At 39.9% G+C, this 18586-nt stretch overlaps 1 protein-coding gene across 4 annotated transcripts in view; it reads left to right on the forward strand.

Annotated features, from left to right (window-relative positions):
• The first annotated feature begins 2334 nt into the window (after positions 1 to 2334).
• LOC111078539 (cyclin-dependent kinase 1) overlaps positions 2335 to 18586 on the forward strand; it is a 46713-nt gene continuing 30461 nt past the window's right edge. Inside the window, exons 1-2 of one of the 4 annotated variants that reach the window (XM_022373262.2) lie at positions 2335 to 2650; positions 3650 to 3764. In XM_022373262.2, the coding sequence (XP_022228954.1) occupies positions 2502 to 2650; positions 3650 to 3749 (249 nt within the window). In that variant the 5' untranslated portion in view covers positions 2335 to 2501 and the 3' untranslated portion in view covers positions 3750 to 3764. Of the gene's footprint in view, positions 2651 to 3649; positions 3765 to 18586 lie in introns of those variants that run through there. The other 3 variants (XM_022373261.2, XM_041594696.1, XM_022373260.2) reach the window with 3 other exon arrangements.

Raw genomic sequence — 18586 nt, forward strand, 5'->3', positions numbered from 1 at the left:
TAATGATAAAATTGTCTAAATTTATTATTTTTAAGGATTATATCGGAATTTACATATTTCCTCCATTTTACATGTTGTTGTTGTTGCTAGGAACAGGCGCAAATAAAACGCAACCATAACTCATCTTTTTGCCACCACTAGACACCTATGCTAAACCACTAACCATACAGTATATAGATGTGCCAGTTCATACAACAAACTTGTCGCAGCTGAGTTTTCTGTCCCAGGTCCCCAGGCCTTCGGCTGCTGGACCTGAGACGTTCGGGTCGTGGACCTGAGACGTTCGGCATTTCTTCGACATGTTCGATTCATGACGAGATGTATGTGTGTACACAGGCACGACAAAATATTTATCAAGTCTTATTTTCCGAAACCGTTTCGAAAATTAGATTCGCTAAAGCTCTGGAAAATGTTCCACTAGATGTGTACATTTATTTTATTCAAAGCATTCATAACATATTTTTTAATTTTGCCACCTCTTTTCGGCTGAGTCCCCACTATAAATACAAACAATACAAACAAATAGCAACTCTAAATTTTAAAGTTTAAAACCAAAATCGACCTATTCAGGGCCAGATCAACCCTCCATTTTTTCTCGCCAGCTCCCTTCTTTTTATACCCGTACTCAAAAAAGAGTTAAGGGGTATATTAGATATGTGGTAAAAGTGGATGTGTGTAACGCAGAGAAGGAAACGTTTCCGACCCCATAAGGTATATATATTCTTGATCAGCATCAATAGCCGAGTCGATAGAGCCATGTCTGTCTGTCAGTCTGTCCGTCTTGTTTGACGCCTGGATCTCAGAGACTAAAAGAGCTAGGGCATTCAAATTTGGTTTCCAGACTCATGTCACACTGCTACAAATGTATGTCAAAATTTCGTCCCGCCCCCTTCCGACCACAAAAGGACGAAAATCTGTGGCAGGCACAATTTTAAAGATACGATAAAACTAAATAAATAATATAACGCAATATCGTAGAGAATGATCATATCTACCAGATTGCCGAATCTGAATCAGATCGGATCATAATTATAGCCAGAATGAAGAAATTCATTTTCAGCTGCTTCCCCTGCCCACGCCAGCAAACAACAACGCAACTCATTTACCTTCTCGCTCGCACACTCTGCCGCGTTCAGTGCGCGAGCAATCCCTAGCGGAGGAGATGTAGAATCTAAATGGAACATGTACATTGTACAATCTACATGTTAGATGTAGAATATACATTGTAGATGTAGATGTAGATAGCAGATGTAGCAAAAAAATGTAATACATGTAAACAATTTTTTTTAATTCTAAAAAATCATATGCTTAAAAATGTATATACTGACTGAGTACGGGTATAAGTAGTGTCGCGTCCCCAGAAGCGACTCGCACGTTCCTTCTCGTTTTATTTGAAATAAAAACTTATCAATTTTATGTTTGTTTAATTATTTTGTATGTTTATCAGTGGCTATTATATTTTTTATCCATTATTTGGAGTTTTTTTTTTTAAACAAATTTTTCCTTATGCCCTATGGGGGGCCCTTGGCAACTGCTAATCCGGCCATGGACCAATTCCCGTCGACAGACTTCATATTTTTGTTGGTGTATTCTGTCGCTCGACTCCACGCGGGCCGAAGCATTGACGAAGCCGAAAGCAGAGGCAAAGGCAAAGGCTAGCATAAAAGAGAATGGAAGAAATACCCAACGCGCCTGCCGCAACATCAGCCCTTCAAAACAAAACGAAAAACCAAAATTCAGCTCAAGCGGCCAAAACTTGTAGAGCCCACACACAAGCACAGTATGTGTGAATACATGACACAAACACATTTACGTAACCTCGAAACGAAACTCAAAATGCTTTCGGAAAATAGGAATTGCATTTGCAATTCTCGGCTTGCTTTCGTATCTCGTCATGAATCGTACATGTCGAAAAAAATTCCGTACGTCTCAGGCCCACGACCCGAACGTCTCAGGTCCAGCAGCCGAAGACCTGGGGACCTGGGACAGAAAATTCAGCTGCGAAACGTTCAGTGTATGAACTGGCACATCTATATACTGAATTGTTAGTGGCTAAACCTATCTTAAAGAGGTAGATTTTTGCGCAAACCGCAATAACTCAATAAGTTAAACATAATGTAAACCGGAATATCCTTCTTTTGCTATCTATCGATAGTTGTTTTATTCGATATGATCATAATGGGATTCCTAAAATTAAAATATCTATAAATATACATATATGTATTTTATATAGACAAATGAGTGGAAATCAGTCTATCTGTCTCGCGTGAATCAACAAGCGATGTAAACTTATCATTATTTTATACCATCATGACATCGAGCAACACCTAATTCGTTATTATATACATATATAGACGATTTTTGTTCTTGTGTCGTGTTCCAAGTGCCATCTCAATCGATATATTCTCAATTTTTTGTTTTTAAAAGTCTGGCAACTTATAGATGAAGAAGCCTCAATAACGCGGAAATTTGAATTGGCGATTTTATTCATAAATTGAGAAATGGAAGATTTTGAAAAAATTGAAAAGATTGGTGAAGGCACTTACGGTGTGGTTTATAAAGGACGCAATCGACTCACAGGTCAAATCGTAGCAATGAAAAAAATTCGCTTGGAGTCTGACGACGAAGGCGTACCGTCAACTGCTATCAGGTAACGCGTACTTGTTTTTAACACCCTAACATGTTGCCTATTTTAATATATATATTCTTTTGTACATATTTGGAAGCATTAATTAGCTATGTTTATTCATACATACATGTGTATGTATGGATGGCATACACAGGCGAATTTATTCGTCTGTTTGTTAGAGCAGAACATAAATGTTTTATCTGATCTATTTTGAACACGGCTATCCGCATTCGAAATCTCGTCGAACAAATATTCGAAGAACAAATTCGCGTTACATATGTAGACACATACGTACATATATATGTACGTTCTAAATAACAAAAATAATTGAGAAACTTGCTTTTAAACAGTGAATCTATAAGTCCAGACGCCCATGTCGGCTTAATGATAAATTTACATACATATTTACATATGTATCTATGCACATTTGTATGTATTTTCGATCTTTTTGAGCTATGTATGTATTGTAGTGAAATATGAAAGTATTTCCGATTATTCCAATCGAAGCTATATGAAATACATATATTCCACAGAATATATTCTTCAAAATTTAGGCAAATCATCTGCCTATTTAACTATAAAATGTAGAGACTTTGCACTTGATGCTTCCAACTATGGGTTAAAACAGTTCTGATCTTCTCTAAAAAAATTAATTGTAACTATGTTTTTAACAAATGTAGACGGTAATACATTTGTACTTCCATATGTGGTGGGGAAACAGAATTAATTGTAATACATGAAGAATAATGCCTACTTACATATTTCCCAACACTCTGCATAAGGTCTATCCTGTCGATGGAACCACTCCAAACTGAAATCATATATACTATGTAGATAGTGGATAACCGTATGCGCTTGTTGTAGTTGTTTGCCCATACAATTACGAAATCTTGTGAGATGAAACATTTTATACGAGTAGTAACTGTAATAACACTTATGCAGTACCAAAATAATGATCATGTATATGATATGTCTCTTCCACTAGTTCTCTCAATTCACCACTCCTTCTTTTATATATAGGGGTGCCATGGAAATCGCGAGCGAAATGGGAATCCGCGCAGAGGATTTCCGCGTAAATATTTTAACGGTGCCACAGAATTCCGAGCGAATTTTTTTTTAGCATTTTCAAAAACCAAATTCGAACAAACGCTAGGGTAACACCTTCCAAGAATAAATTCGAATATTAATTTTATAATATCAAAACAATTGGTTATTAATTTTTTTCTTATCTGCTCTTAAACTGAAGAAAAATGCCTTTAAAAAGACTTTTGGCCATTGATGATCTTAGGAGGCAACGGATTAGGAAAGAAACCGTTTTCACAATCAAGCGATACGTTTAGTTGCGGCGGTACCACAGTCTTTATTTTTTCAAAACATGATCTCTAACCAACATATTTTGCCCTCTACTGTAATATCAATTAGGTTTACATGTCTCCTTTCTGATAGAAGTAGACTTACTGTCAAGTTCTCAACGGTTCTTATTACTTTAGGCAATTTTCCAAAAAAGAAGTGAAATAGGACGGCAACAAAAATAGCACTCAAATTTGTGATACCCGTACTCAAAAAAGAGTTAGGGGTATATTAGATTTGTGGTAAAAGTGGATGTGTGTAACGCAGAGAAGGAAACGTTTCCGACCCCATAAAGTATATATATTCTTGTTCAGCATCAATAGCCGAGTCGATAGAGCCATGTCTGTCTGTCAGTCTGTCCGTCTTGTTTGACGCCTGGATCTCAGAGACTAAAAGAGCTAGGGCAACCAAATTTGGTTTCCAGGCTCATGTGATATCACACTGCTATAAGTGTATTTCAAAATTTCGCCCGCCCCCTTTCGCCTCCACAAAGGACGAAAATCTGTGGCAGGCACAATTTTAAAGATACGATAGAACTAAATCGTAGAGAATGACCATTTCTACCAGACTGCCGAATCTGAATTAGATCGGATCATAATTATAGCCAGAATAAAGAAATTTATTTTCTGTTGGTTCTTCCGCCCCCTCCTGCCAGAGACCACTCAACTCATTCTCTTTCTCGCTCGCACACTTTGCCGCGTTCAGTGCGCGAGCAACCCCTAGCGGAGGAGATGTAGAATCTTAATGGAACATGTACAATCTACATGTTAGATGTAGAATATACATTGTAGATGTGGATATCAGATGTAGCAAAAAAAACATTTTTTTAAATTATAAAATTCTAAAAAATCATATTCTCAAAAATGTATATACTGACTGAGTACGGGTCCCCAGAAGCGACTCGCACGTTACTTCTCGTTCTTTATAAAAACTTACTTTTCCGAGCTTTTTGATATTTAATGTTCTGGATTAAATTAATAATCGGTGGCTTAAGTCGATTATAGCAAGAAAGTTACAAAATACAAGTAGTTGTCGGTCTTGGAAAGCGCTTAAGGGAAAGAAAAAAGAAAAAGGATCAAAACTTTTATTGCAGAAGGACACATCTTAAAGTGAAGCAAATTGTTGATTGCTCAACTAAAATGATTCGAAATGCTTTGAAACATGCAACTAACAAGAAACTCGTGGAATAAAGGCCGCGATTTTGCCATTTCCGTTCAAACTACTGCTTGATGAGAGCAAGAAGGACCCTTAAGAACCTTCCATAGAGCTAAAAGCGGATCTTAAAAAATCGCCAAGGATGAGCAAAGTTCTTGCTTACAAGAACATAAATTAAGTGCCAAAATTCCGAGAAAAAATCCACTTTAGAAGCAAGCCATGGGGCAAAGCGAATGCAGTATGCAAAATAGCACGGGAGTTGTCACAAAGAAACATCATGTGGTCCGAAGAAAGCCATCTTGTTTTTTTTTGTGGAAAAAGCACTCGATCTTATGTAAGACGACAACGAATGCAGAACACAAATAGATATCCCTCGGATATCTTAATATACGAGCATCACCTGTCCGCTTTACAAACTGTTTCTTCCTCGCTATCAGATAAAGACCATATGATAGTTCTTGGTGATTTCAATTTGCCAGGTACTGTTTGATCTTCGGTAAACGAGTCTAATAACCTTTTGCCCATGTCACGACATGACTTTATCGACGGCTTGCTAGACCTATCCCTGTCTCAAGTCAACCATGTGAAAAATTCCTTGGGTCGATTGCTTGATCTGTGCTTTGTCACGGATCCGACCATATACCTGAAGACTCCTACCATCCTATATTTGAAGTGTTGGTCGATATTGTATTGGATCGAACGGGTAGGCTATCTGAACGTGTCCGCTGCTTTCGTAAAGCCGAGTTTACGAAGCTTAACAACCTCATTAGGGATTTCGATTGGTCCGCTCTGTACTTGTGCACTGACGTTATGAAAGGCACAAACATTTTTTACAATGTACTTGACACATTTTTTTATTCTTGTGTCCCACTTTCTTGTCCGGTTAGATCTGGAAAGCCTCCTTGGTTTACCAAAGAGTTATCCAGTTTAAAAAATTTAAAATCAAGACTTTATAACAAATTTCGAGAAGTTGGTTCTCCCTCTTCTCTTTCTCGCTATGTAATAGCTCGGTCAAATTTCTCCATTCTTAATGCTCAATGCTATAAAAATTACCTATCTCGATGCAGGATACGACTTTCACAGAGCCCTAAACAGTTTAACAGCTTCGTAAATAGAAAGCGTAGAACGTCCGCACATCCATCCTCGCTATCATTTCTCAATATGTCAGCAAACAATGATCAGGCAATTACCGATCTTTTTGCCAACTTTTTCCAAACAACCTATTCTCATGAAAGCTACTCTGGTCAGCCGTATCCATACAGTTTACCAAAGTCGAATGGCATTTTCAGCCCCTTGTTAAATGAAAGCTCACTGCTTCAAGATCTTATAGAGGTATATCTAAGTTATCTGCTATTCCTAAAATGTTTGAAAAAATTGTAACTCCGCTTTGCAACATCTCTGCAAATCACTTACATCTCCGTCTCAGCACGGATTTATAAGGCGACGATCAACAACCACAAATTTATTACAGTTTACCTCTTTTATCATTAAAGGCTTTCAAGGTAACTTGCAGACGGATGTCATTTACACTGATTTTAGTAAAGCATTTGATTCTGTAAACCATTCCCTTTTAGCACAAAAACTTGACCTTTTAGGGTTTCCGCCTAATCTTTTGAGATGGATTTCTAGCTACCTTTGTTCTAGGTCTCAAAGAGTCCTCTTCAAAAACTCCTTCTCTTCACCTGTTAAGGTTACTTCTGGAGTACCACAGGGCAGCCATCTAGGCCCCCTACTATTCACACTCTTTATTAATGATCTGCCTTCAGTATTAACAAACTCTCGAGTACTCATGTATGCGGATGATGTTAAACTTTGTGTCCAGTATAAGGACATTTCATTTCACTCTCGCTTGCAGTCCGATCTCAATAACTTTCAATCATGGTGTTGTGCAAATATGTTACACCTAAATGCCTCGAAATGCAAAGTAATGATATTTCATCGCTCCAGCCCCTTTTTGGCTCCTTATAGCCTCTGCGGTGGTTCCGAGGATTACCTGGTTGTCGGTGGCCCCGCCCCGGCCCCCCCCGCCCCCCCCCCCCCGCGCCCCCGCCCCCCCCCCCCCCCCCCCCCCCCCCCCCCCCCCCCCCGATTTTAGTCTACCTCTTCTCGCGATCGGTTCGGTAACCGCGTCCGCGTCTGGCGCGCCCCCGGTCGGTTGGGCTCGCTGCCTGGGTCCGCAAACGGTTCGGCTTGGTGTCGCATGGGCCACTTGATGGTGCAGTCATTGCATATCAATGTCCAGACAAGACAATTATCCAAAACAGACCAGCAAGGAAGCTCGAAAGGGGTTTGAGAACAGTGTATTAAATGTTATGTATTGGCCTGATATGAACTCAGAGATGAACCCTATATAAAATCTTTGCGCTACAGCTAAAAAATATGTTTCTAATACGAAACTATAGAGCAATCATACATTGTACTACCCCTGTCAAGGAACCAAACACACTTTTTCTGAAAGATTTGGGGCTTAGAAATTGTTTGATGATATTTTTTTTTCTATAGCAGAACTTTTTTTTTAAGAATTTTTAAAACTAGTTTTTTTTGTATTCTCTTTTCAGAGGTAGCGCTTCTTTTTTCACATAACTCAAGAATCTTACATCTGGTTGCAAAAAACTCTAAAAAGTTAATTGATGATAGAAATTTGGACCCAAAGCTTTCAAATGCAAAAATTATGGTTTTTGTGCGGTATTTTTTTTTACGAAATTTTGACTTTAAAAACTCAGGAAAAGTCGAAAAAAAATTGTATCGTGGTTCCTTTATATTTTTGTGTATAGATGCGTAAATTCGGCGTCGTTTAAGGTATTACCTATTAAATCTATGGAGAGACGACGGATCTTAAATTGTTTGACCAACCCTCCGAAAATCACATTTTACCGTTGCTGGACCTCGAAGCAATGCTTGTTTTGACATTTTGGAATTTTACATGTAGCAATATTGGAATTACATACCAAGTAAAGAAGCATTTCTTTGTGATATATAAAATGGTACATTTACTAACAAAACCATACTGTTGGCATTCTTTGAACAATTTTATTTATTGGTAGCTTATTTTGTTAAGAATAGTTGGCGCTAAAAAGTTCATATCTTAAAATAAATCAATACCCTACGAAAATTAAACGCCTCAGTTGCAGAAACTCTAAAAATGTTAGAAAACATCAACTTTGATTCGCAGTATCATGTATATCCATTCTATCACCACGAATCAAAAATACTGTGAAAGGTGATACAATTTTCTTGTCCACGTTATTTTATTTTTGATATATTAACTTCAGATTTTGAGTAAAAATTATGAAAGGGCCCAAAACGTTGGACCAGCAACGTTTTAAGCGGTAAAATTTGATTTTTGGAGGGTTGGTCAACCACTTTTAGATCCGTCGTCTCTCCATAGATTTTAATGAGCAATACCTTAACCGACGCTGTATTGATTCACCTATACACAAAAAACCGAGAAGGAACGTGTGAGTCGCTTCTGTGGACGCGACTCTACTTTTATACCCGTACTCAGTCCGTATATAAATTTGTGAGCTTATGATTTATGTACAATTTTTAAATATTTTACATTTTTATACCCGTACTCAAAAAAGTGATAAGGGGTATATTCTATTTGTGGTAAAAGTGGATGTGTGCAACGTAGAGAAGGAAATGTTTCCGACCCCATAAAGTATATATATTCTTGATCAGCATCAATAGCCAAGTCGATATAGCCATGTCCATCTGTCCGTCCGTCTTGATGAGCGCTCAGAGACTATAAGAGCTAGAGATTTCCAGACTCATGTGATATCACACTGCTAGAAGAATATTTCAAAATTTTGCGCCGCCCCCACAAAGGATGAAAATCTGTGGCAGGCACAATTTTAAAGATACGATAAAACTAAACGCAGTATCGTAGAGAATGACCATATCTACCAGATTGCCGAATCTGACTCAGATCGGATCATAATTAAAGCCAAAGTAAAGAAATTGATTTTCAGTTTCTCCTCCCGCCTCCTCCAGTAAGAGACCCGCTACTCATTCTATTTCTCGCTCGCTCACTCTGCCTCGTTATGTACGCGAGCGCCCGCTTTCTGAGAAGATGTAGAATCTAAATGGTACATGTAGAATATACATGTTAGATGTATTATATAAATTTTAGATGTAGATAACAGATAAAAAAAGACTGCGGCAGGAATTTTTCGTTTACGTTTTCCTGGAGTGTGTATCCAGCAACACGAGCGGAATCCACAGATTTATATCGATAGTTGCATATCGGGACCGTATGTGGACTGAGGGAACAGCTGACACCCAGCTCAGGAATATATGTTCAACAATTATTCCTGAAGTGAATGGTGCAAGATGTAGGCAAAAACTGTTCGCAAAACAAAAAATAGAGATGCAAATTATTATTTTTTGTTAAGCAACAATGTATGCCGCCACCAACACAATCACTTGATCGTAAGAGTGAATTTTTTCCTTTTTTAATTTCAGTTGAATTTCACAATCGGCTCTGTTTACAAAACACAGCTGATTCATCAACCCTGTTTTAGCTATGTTCCACACCCTCACGGAATAACTAGTAAATTCCTCGCCAGAATTTTCCGCGGTGCTGGAGACAGGCCTTAAATCATAAGCTCAAAAATGTATATACTGACTGAGTACGGGTGTAAAAGTACAGTCGCGGCCCCAGAAGCGACTCACACATTCATTCTCGTTTTTGCTACATCTGTTATCTACATCTACAATGTTGATTTCACATCTGAAATGTTGATTATACATAGACAATGTAGATTCTACATTATCTCCGCAAGGGCCGCGCATTGCACAGGGCAGAGTGTGTGCAAGCGAGGAAGAGAATGACTAGCGTGGTCTCGTGCTGGAGAAGGTGGGGGAAGAAACTCAAAATTAGTTTCTTTACTCTTGCTATATTAATTATCCGATCTGATTCAGATTCGGCAGTCTGCTGGTAGATATGGGTATTCTCTACGATACTGCGTTTTTGTTTTGTCGTACCTTCAAAGTTGTGGCTGCCACAGATTTTCGTCCATTGTGTGGTCTGAAGGGGAGGGGCAAAATTTTGAAATAAACTTGTAGCAGTGTGATATCACATGAGTCTGGAAACCATATTTGGTTGCCCTAGCTCTTATAGTCTCAGAGATCCAGGCGACAAACAAGACGGACAGACAGACATGGCTCTATCGACTCGGCTATTGATGCTGATCAAGAATATATATACCTTATGGGGTCGGAAACGTTTCCTTCTCTGCGTTACACGCATCAACCCACAAATCTAATATACCCCTTAACTCTTTTTGAGTACGGGTACGGGTATGCCATAGAAAAAAATGATTACTAAGAGGCTGTCCATATATTACGTAATCACGTTTTCGATGATTTTTGACCCCCTCCCCCCCCTGATAATCAAAAGTAATCATTCAAGGAACCCCCCCCCCATGATTACGTAATCACAAGAAAAAATATATATATAAACAAATTTGGTTGCATTTGGTACTTACTGGCGGAATAATCAGCGCGAAATAAATTTTTGAATAAATACTTTCAATAAAAAAAAACTCTTTAAAATGATAACGTAATCATTGTCCAAGACCCCCCCATCCCCATGTAATCAAACATAATCATTTCCTTTCACTTTCAAAACTCTTTTTGAGATATTTCTAGTCTTTCAAATTGAACAAGTGATACCTTTTTAAATAGACTGGACTGTTAGCATTAGAAAACCGAAGAAATGTCCATACATTTGAATTCCATCTTTTTGTTTTACGTGACATAAGCCGAATACCCATAAAATATGCTGTTCAATGAAATAGTAGTGTTTTTTTAGAAAATTAAAAAAAAACAACGAAACTCAAATAAAAACATATATTTCATGTTCTTCATGTTTCTTGAGCTTTAATATTTAGTTTTTTATTAATTTGGTTTTCATTGCGAACTTGCACCGGCCGGATATGGGTCATTAATCTCTTGCCAACGCTTCAATAGGATTTGAGCCAATAATCCATGAACCACTTGCTAAAACTTGGCTCTGGTTCACGGATTTGCGGTGTCAACAATGTATTTGGTATTCCAGCATAAGATTTCGATGAGATTATATCCAGCAGTTGGCCATGGAAAAACGTCGATATTTTCCGATAAAAATCAATTCCTAGCGAGCTTTTCTGGGTATTTTAACTCATCCTGTTAAAAGATCCTTTTAACATGAATTTTTCAACTGTAATATGAATGTAATGTACTCTAAAGTATACCTACATACACAGTTTCGCTCAAAACCATAATATACTCAAACGCCAGGCTAGAAAGTACTAGCTAGAAAGTACTCCTAGCATGCCCAAAGCTATATTTTTCATGATTTTAGGTGGTAATCGGATTTCTGTGAATGCCAAACATAATCTTTTGAGTTTATCTTACCGTATAATACAGCTTTACTATCATCAGTCAAAAGCATCTTTGTCACTGTGAACACAGGCCAGACCACATGCGTTTTTCCAAACTGAAGTCGTGCACCTATGTACTCTCAAATCCAAACGCGGAGCTTTCTGGGACTTCTTGCATTCAAATAATGTATAATAGACCGTCTAAGAACTGTCACATCACTGACAGTGCGATTTAAAATGTTTTTCATAATTTTTGAGGATATTAAAGGCCTGGTCTTGCCTTCGACCATCCTCTAAAAAATAAGTTTTTCGCATACAAAATCGATTTCCAGTCTACTTCTTTTAGTTAATTGGGTTAATCGGCTAAGCGCCGGCCCTAATCTAATGTCTTTCTTCAGTAGCGTTGTTTTGCAAGATTATTTAAGAGACGATGATTGTTCAGTTAATATATTCACAATTTATTTTATTATCCAAAACTAGCGAAAGGTGTGCGAATTTAATAACGAGAGTTAATGATGGGTCGATTGAAGACGCGGGGGCCGGTTCAAGACTGTTGAAGTTGATATGTTTATGTTAGGTTTAGTTTAAAACTCTGTGGCAGGCAGGTCACTGTGCCAGACAGCCAAACGTTTTACTACGGTGATGATCGAATTTGAAGTGTGGTCTGCTTTTTCTGATGAGCCTCCCCCACAGCGGCTGACTAACGCCGAGAAAGAGCAACGCACCAGCAAGAGCATAAGTACAAGCAAACAAACGGTTATAAAGAGAGACATTAGATTAAGAGATGATCAACTACTCTTTGTTCTGCCATGGGCCGGCGCTTAGCCGAACATACTCCCCCGTTGAAGAGCACGGGTCTTTCACATCCTTCTTTGGCAGCCACATTTCCTTTGTTGATCCAGGTGACGTCTTTAGTATAGCCACTCCGGAAACCATGCCTGACTCGACGAAGAGGTCCAATGCTCGTGCGAGGGGGCACTTTAGACTGGTTAACTGAAAATAACACAGGAGAAAGTGGATCTGATGCGCGAGACTGAGACATCTCTCCTGCAATTATCCATCCTATCCTGGTTTCCTGAAGACGTGGCAGACCAGCTCCCAATTGGATTTGGCCAATGCAGAGAAGCTCAAAGAACAGTCCCGCTCCAATAACTGTGTGTTGCAGGGAATGTTCCAGCTGTTTAGGTCGATATTGCAGTTAGGTTGACTGGACGTAATGGTGGGAGCAACTACTGCCGAAATGGTCGTGGCATAACTTGATGTGCGTGATTCCAGGTTGATATCTACGCAGCATCCTTCCGATGTGGCACGCGACTCGCCGAGACCAATCACCAAAACATCCGACTCTTTCCTTTGAAGCTGCAACTGCTGAGCCAGGCGAGAAGTGATGAGATGCACCTGCGATCCAGAATCAAGCAAGGCACGGCATGGAATGAGTGTACCAGAGCGATTCCTTACGCTGATTATGGCAGTGGCAAGAAGTACGATGTCCTGCCTGTGACTCTGGGCCAAAAGCGATGTGGCTGACGCTGTTGCAGTATGTACAACGCCAGAGGGTCCCGCGGGCAATTGCGGAGCTGATGTAGAATGTGACAGTGATGGCAGAATGGATTGAGAACCGTAAGACGGGGACTCGAAGTGAAGTAGAGTGTGATGTATGGCACCACATATTCGGCAGGATCGAGAATGACATGCACCCTGCGTGTGGCCTGCTCGGAGACAGTTGGTGCACAGTGACAGCTTCTTAGTTTCCTGAAGCCGAAGTTGAGCGGAAAGATTCCCAAATTGTGAACACGCATAAATGGAGTGTCCTGGATCACCGCAGAATGTACAGACCTTGGAGCTGGTTGCGATTAGACAGTGTTTCCGACTGCTCTGGGTGTACATATCATTTGCGTGCTCTTGGGTTTCCAACCTCTGGCATCTCTGCTCCAGAAACGTGGCGAATTGCTGGCTAGAGAGTATGCTATCCAACGACGAGCATTCCTCCCACTTGGTTTGTGTGGCGCTGTCCACCTTCTGTAGTAGGCTGTGTATTAAGATGCAGTCAGCAATCTGCTCCTTTGTCCCCATACTTTGTAACGCCCGCAGATTGGCATTAACTGTATCCGAAAGAGACCGTAGTTGGGAAACAGATGAGGCCTCGACACGCTGCAAGCTCAGAATGTCTGTGACATGTGCCTGAAAGATGAGACGCTTGTTATTAAATCGTTTGCTGAGTAAATCTAGAGCAATAGGATAGCTGGCGTGGCTAAATTCCAGCGACGAGATCGTGTCCAGCGCTGGTCCCTTTAGGCATGATCGTAAATGCTGAAGCTTCTCGACATTTGTAAGGTCAGGGTTCTTATCTATAATGGAGGAGAACATGCCCCAAAACGAGGAATACTGAGCGTAGCCCCCACCGAACTCAGGAAGCTTCAACTCCGGCAGGCGTGGCCGACTTTGCACGACGACCGTAGTTGGGGCCTCTCCTACATGGTCCGCCCGCATTGTTGAACATGGTATCATTGTGGGCTGCCGCTTGTTTAACTCTCGCTTCATGCGAATCTCCAGCATGACCACGCACTCGTCAAACTCATCCCTCAAGGGACTACCGAGTTCTCTTCTGCAATTAACCGAGGATTTCAAAGCTCACTACAAACAGACGTAATTTTCACGGATTTCAGCAAGGCTTTTGACTCCGTGAACCATTCTCTGCTCATTCACAAGCTTTCTTTAATTGGTTTCCCGCACATAACGTGTTTTGTTTAGTAATGTGTTGTCAAATGTTGTCAATGTTACATCAGGAGTGCCACACGGTAGTCATTTAGGTCCACTTCTTTTTATCTTATTTGTGAATGACCTTCCTCAAGTTATAACATACTCTTCTAAACTATCTATCCCTCCTACTCTGATTGGTACCTGCACAAACGCTTTCACCTCGACTTAAATGAGTTGCTAATTTGCGGTTAAAAAAATCTCCTATTTCTGAACTTTTCTAAATGCAAACTTTTGACATTTTACCGTCGCGCTCCACACTTTGTCTCGTACGCTCTAGAAAATCATGCTCTCGAACGAATTTCGAGCTCAAATGACCTTGGAGTTATTTTCGATCATAGACTGTGTTTTAATAGCCATATAGCTGTAACTGTAAATAAAGCTAAGGGTGTTCTAGCGTTTATAAAGCGTTAGTCTAAGGAATTTGTCACCAAAACACTGTACGTTTTCTTGGCTCGTCCGATTCTGGAATATTGTTCTTGTGTGTGGAGTCCACAGTACAAGGAGCAACAGTCCATTCTCGAATCGGTCCAAAAACAATTTTTAATTTTTGCATTGCGTAATTTTAACTGGGACTCGGATAGAATCTTGCCACCTTATAAATCGATGCTACAACTTTTAGACCTCCCTTCATTGCGCCATCGCAGTATTTGTAACGGCGTTATGTTTCTACACAAGCTCCTAGTTGGGCTTGCTGACTTCTTGGCCAGCTTGACTTCTCTGTTCCCCTTAGACCAACCCGTACCTTTCGTACTTTTCGTTTACCCTTCTGTAGGTCTAATTACGCTCAATACGACCCTTTTTCATATCCTAGATAAAGATTATTATAATTAGAGCATAAAATTCGAAAATTTCCCTAAATTATCCCTTAAAATAGCCAGTAAGATATACAGCTGTGTTCAATGAAATAGTAGTGATCCTACATTTTATACTTTATGGATATTTTCATTCGTCTTCGATTGAGCTCTCTGGATTATTTCTAAATTACTAACGCAAGCAGTTCCCCATAGCTCAGAGCCGTATGTCCAGATGGGTTTGAGAACTGCATTGTACAAAAGTACTTTGTACTGGTAGTAGTGTAGTGTTGTAGTGGTGAACGGGTGTTTATTAGCCAATGTAGATTACTAGCTTTAAATTTAAGTAGATTTCTCTTCGCTTCGATGTGTTTACGCCAAGTAAGCCTTCTATCCAGATGAACAGCAAGGTATGTTACTTCGGTGGTTTGTGGAATGTTGATATTGTTCAGACATAATGGAGGGCAAGCTTGGCTGTTTAACGTTAAGGTGACATGCTTGCACTTTTGCTCATTTACATGTATCCGCCAGTCTGCTAGCCATTTTTCTAAGGCCCAGAGATGAGATGATAAGTGATCCGTGGCCCTTCTTGGGCACTTGGAGCGACTTAATATGGGAGTATCATCAGCAAATGTCGAAGTTGTTGTTAGGCTGTTTGTCGGTAGATCTTCTGTGAATATGATATACAGTGTCGGTCCAAGCACGCTGCCTTACGGTACACCAGCTTCAATTGGATGATATTCAGAGAGGAAATCTTTGCATCGTACTGCGAAACTTCTTTGCTGTAGGTATGACTCCAATATTCCATGGATGTTCTGTGGAAATAATATTTTAATTTTGTGGATTAAGCCATCTAACCAAACGCGGTCGAAAGCCTGGGCGACATCCAGGAAAACAGCGGAGCAATACTCCCGTCTTTCAAATGCATTTCGTATCTCAGAGGTTATACGGTTTACTTGTTCAATGGTTCCGTGTTTTTCGCGAAATCCAAATTGGTTAGTCGGGATGGCACCGTTGATGTGTAGGTGTTGTTGGATACGATTCAGGAGCAGCTTTTCAAATATATTTGATAGGCAAGGCAGTAGGCTGATAGGTCTATATGATGATGGCTTGGACTTGTCTCTTCCGGCTTTATGGATCATTGTGATGACTGATTTCCTCCATTCTTGAGGATAATAGCCCCATTTCATCATGCTGTTGAATATCACAGTAAGGAAATACACTGCACAGCTCGGCAATTCTATGATCATTTTAGGGGAGATCAAATCGTGGCCCGGAGCTTTATTTTGCTTTGAGATTTGGCCTTTAATGTGACTTCTGTGTGACTTCTCCTGATTGGAATATGATAGGCGGAGTAGCTTCGGGATTGTTGGTTGGTGGAGCAAAAAGCTATTTGTTGATGGGTGTGGTTTGAAAACGTTTTCTAGATGGACGGCAAATGTATTTGCCTTCTCTTTGTTGCTGCGAGCCCACTCTCCTGTTTGTGTACGCAAAGGTGATTCACTCTCGATTGGTGGGCATACGCCTTCATTTTGCTTTCCACAGTAAGAATCGTTTGCTAGTTGGGGAGAGTTTCTCCATATAGCATATTTAAGCTCGGTTTTTTTCATCTTCTAGGGCGCTGCGTTGTAGGTGGTTGGCTATTTTTAGCCGCTCTTTCGAGGCAGGTGATCTGTGTGCTTGCCACTAATATTGGTGTTGAGTGTTTTGCCGCCAGTGACATTGAGGAATGTATCAATCTTTACAATTAATGTTTGGGCAGCTATCAATATGAGAGCTTATGTACTTCCTGTATTTGAGCCAATCTGTATTGCTAGAAGTTAGAAAGTGTGGGCGTTCCGAAAGCTGTGGATGGTCGTAAAGGTGAAGTAGAATGGGCGAGTGATCCGATGATAGATCTGTTAAGTGATCTACATTAATCTGAGCTTGCAGCACCCTTCGTGTAACTGCAAAATGAATCAAGTCGGGTTGCTTGTTTGGATCTGTGGTTCAATATGTGGGCTTGCCCGGAGAGATAAACTCTAGCTTGTTTCGTGGCGTTATTATAGCGTTATATAGTTGTCTTCCTTTCGGGTTGGTAAGTCTAGATCCCCAATGGGTGTGCTTGGCATTGTAGTCACCAGCTGCTATAAATCGGTCACCTAGTAGGTCGAAGAATGTTACAAATTCTGTTTCGGAAATGCAGAAGCGTGGTGGGCAGTATACCGCGGCTAGGTTTAGGTAGCCGCTCTGAATTTTTATATGAATTGCTGTTGCCTGTAGATAAGGTGAAGAGCTGTAAAAACCTCGATAGTGGCCCCATTCGATGTTTTCGATAGTAATAGTCCAAACCATCAATATTTTCGATAGTATCGACCTAAACAAATTATTAAAAAAAAATTTTTGTTTGTCTTTTTAAACCTATTTTGATTAAACAATTCAGATTTCCTGGCATATATACAGCTGCAGAAAAATAAAAGCCCATGTTGCAATTTTTAAAAAGGCATAATATAAAATAGTTTGACAGCTTACATATTTTGTTATATTTTCTTAAAGATAATACTTTTAACTAACTGGAACAAATATTCAACACCCATTTAATTTTAAACTATTTATTGATAATATTGATGAATAAAGATTAAACATTAAATAAAAATGTTGTGCCCGTCTTTCGGGAATATTAATGATTAATAATGGTTAAAAATTAAATAAAAAGTTGAGATCTACCGTTCTTTGGGAACTGTGTACTTTCTGTGTACTGTCTAAGCGCCAGGATTGAGTCCACCCTCTTGTTCTTGATTTTGGATTGACATTTTTCCTGGACGTACCCAATTAAGGACAATGTCTGCACTTAGCTCGATGGTAGTTCGTCTGGCTCTACTGAGATGATGGGACAGAGTGTTAGCTCGTCCTCCAATGCTTTCATGGCTTCCGCAGCATTTAAAGGTACTCTGAAGGCCTCCTTTTTAAACCGAGGATCCAACATGGTGGCAATCCTTGTGACGGTCCTGTTTCAAATTTGAACAATCGCGCTTCAACCCTTTCCTTCAATAATATACGGACTTGGTCTCCCTCAATGGTTTGCAATTTCGTTGCCTCTTTTTCCAGACTCAAAAACAATCCGCAAGTCACCGGTATTATTAAGGAAATGGTCACCTTTGTGTCGCCAGACACATAATGTGGAGCATCGGCAAAAATGTTGCGCAACTCGCATATGTCACTAAGCAGGTTTATTTCTTCCGCCTTAAGCATCTGCTCTGACCTCAGAGTATTGAGCAGAACTGAAGAAATTTCATGTTTCAGTTACAAAAAGGCGCTGTTCCAGCGTGTGGGCACTTCTTGGATAAGACTATTTGACTGGTCTCCTTGTGCGGTTTTCAATTTGGCATACGCAGTGGCGCTGCTTTTAAAAAAAAGTCACAATTGCTTTGCATTTTAAAAGTGCAGCTTAAAAACTGGAGATGATAGTACATCTTGTACTACAAGATTAAGGGTATGCGCGAAGCATCCCAAATGGCGTGTCTTGAGCGTATTGCATGCATTTACCATTGAAGCCG

This window comes from Drosophila obscura, unplaced genomic scaffold (assembly GCF_018151105.1).
Source record: "Drosophila obscura isolate BZ-5 IFL unplaced genomic scaffold, ASM1815110v1 contig_31, whole genome shotgun sequence".
NCBI classification, from domain to species: Eukaryota; Metazoa; Arthropoda; class Insecta; order Diptera; family Drosophilidae; genus Drosophila; species Drosophila obscura.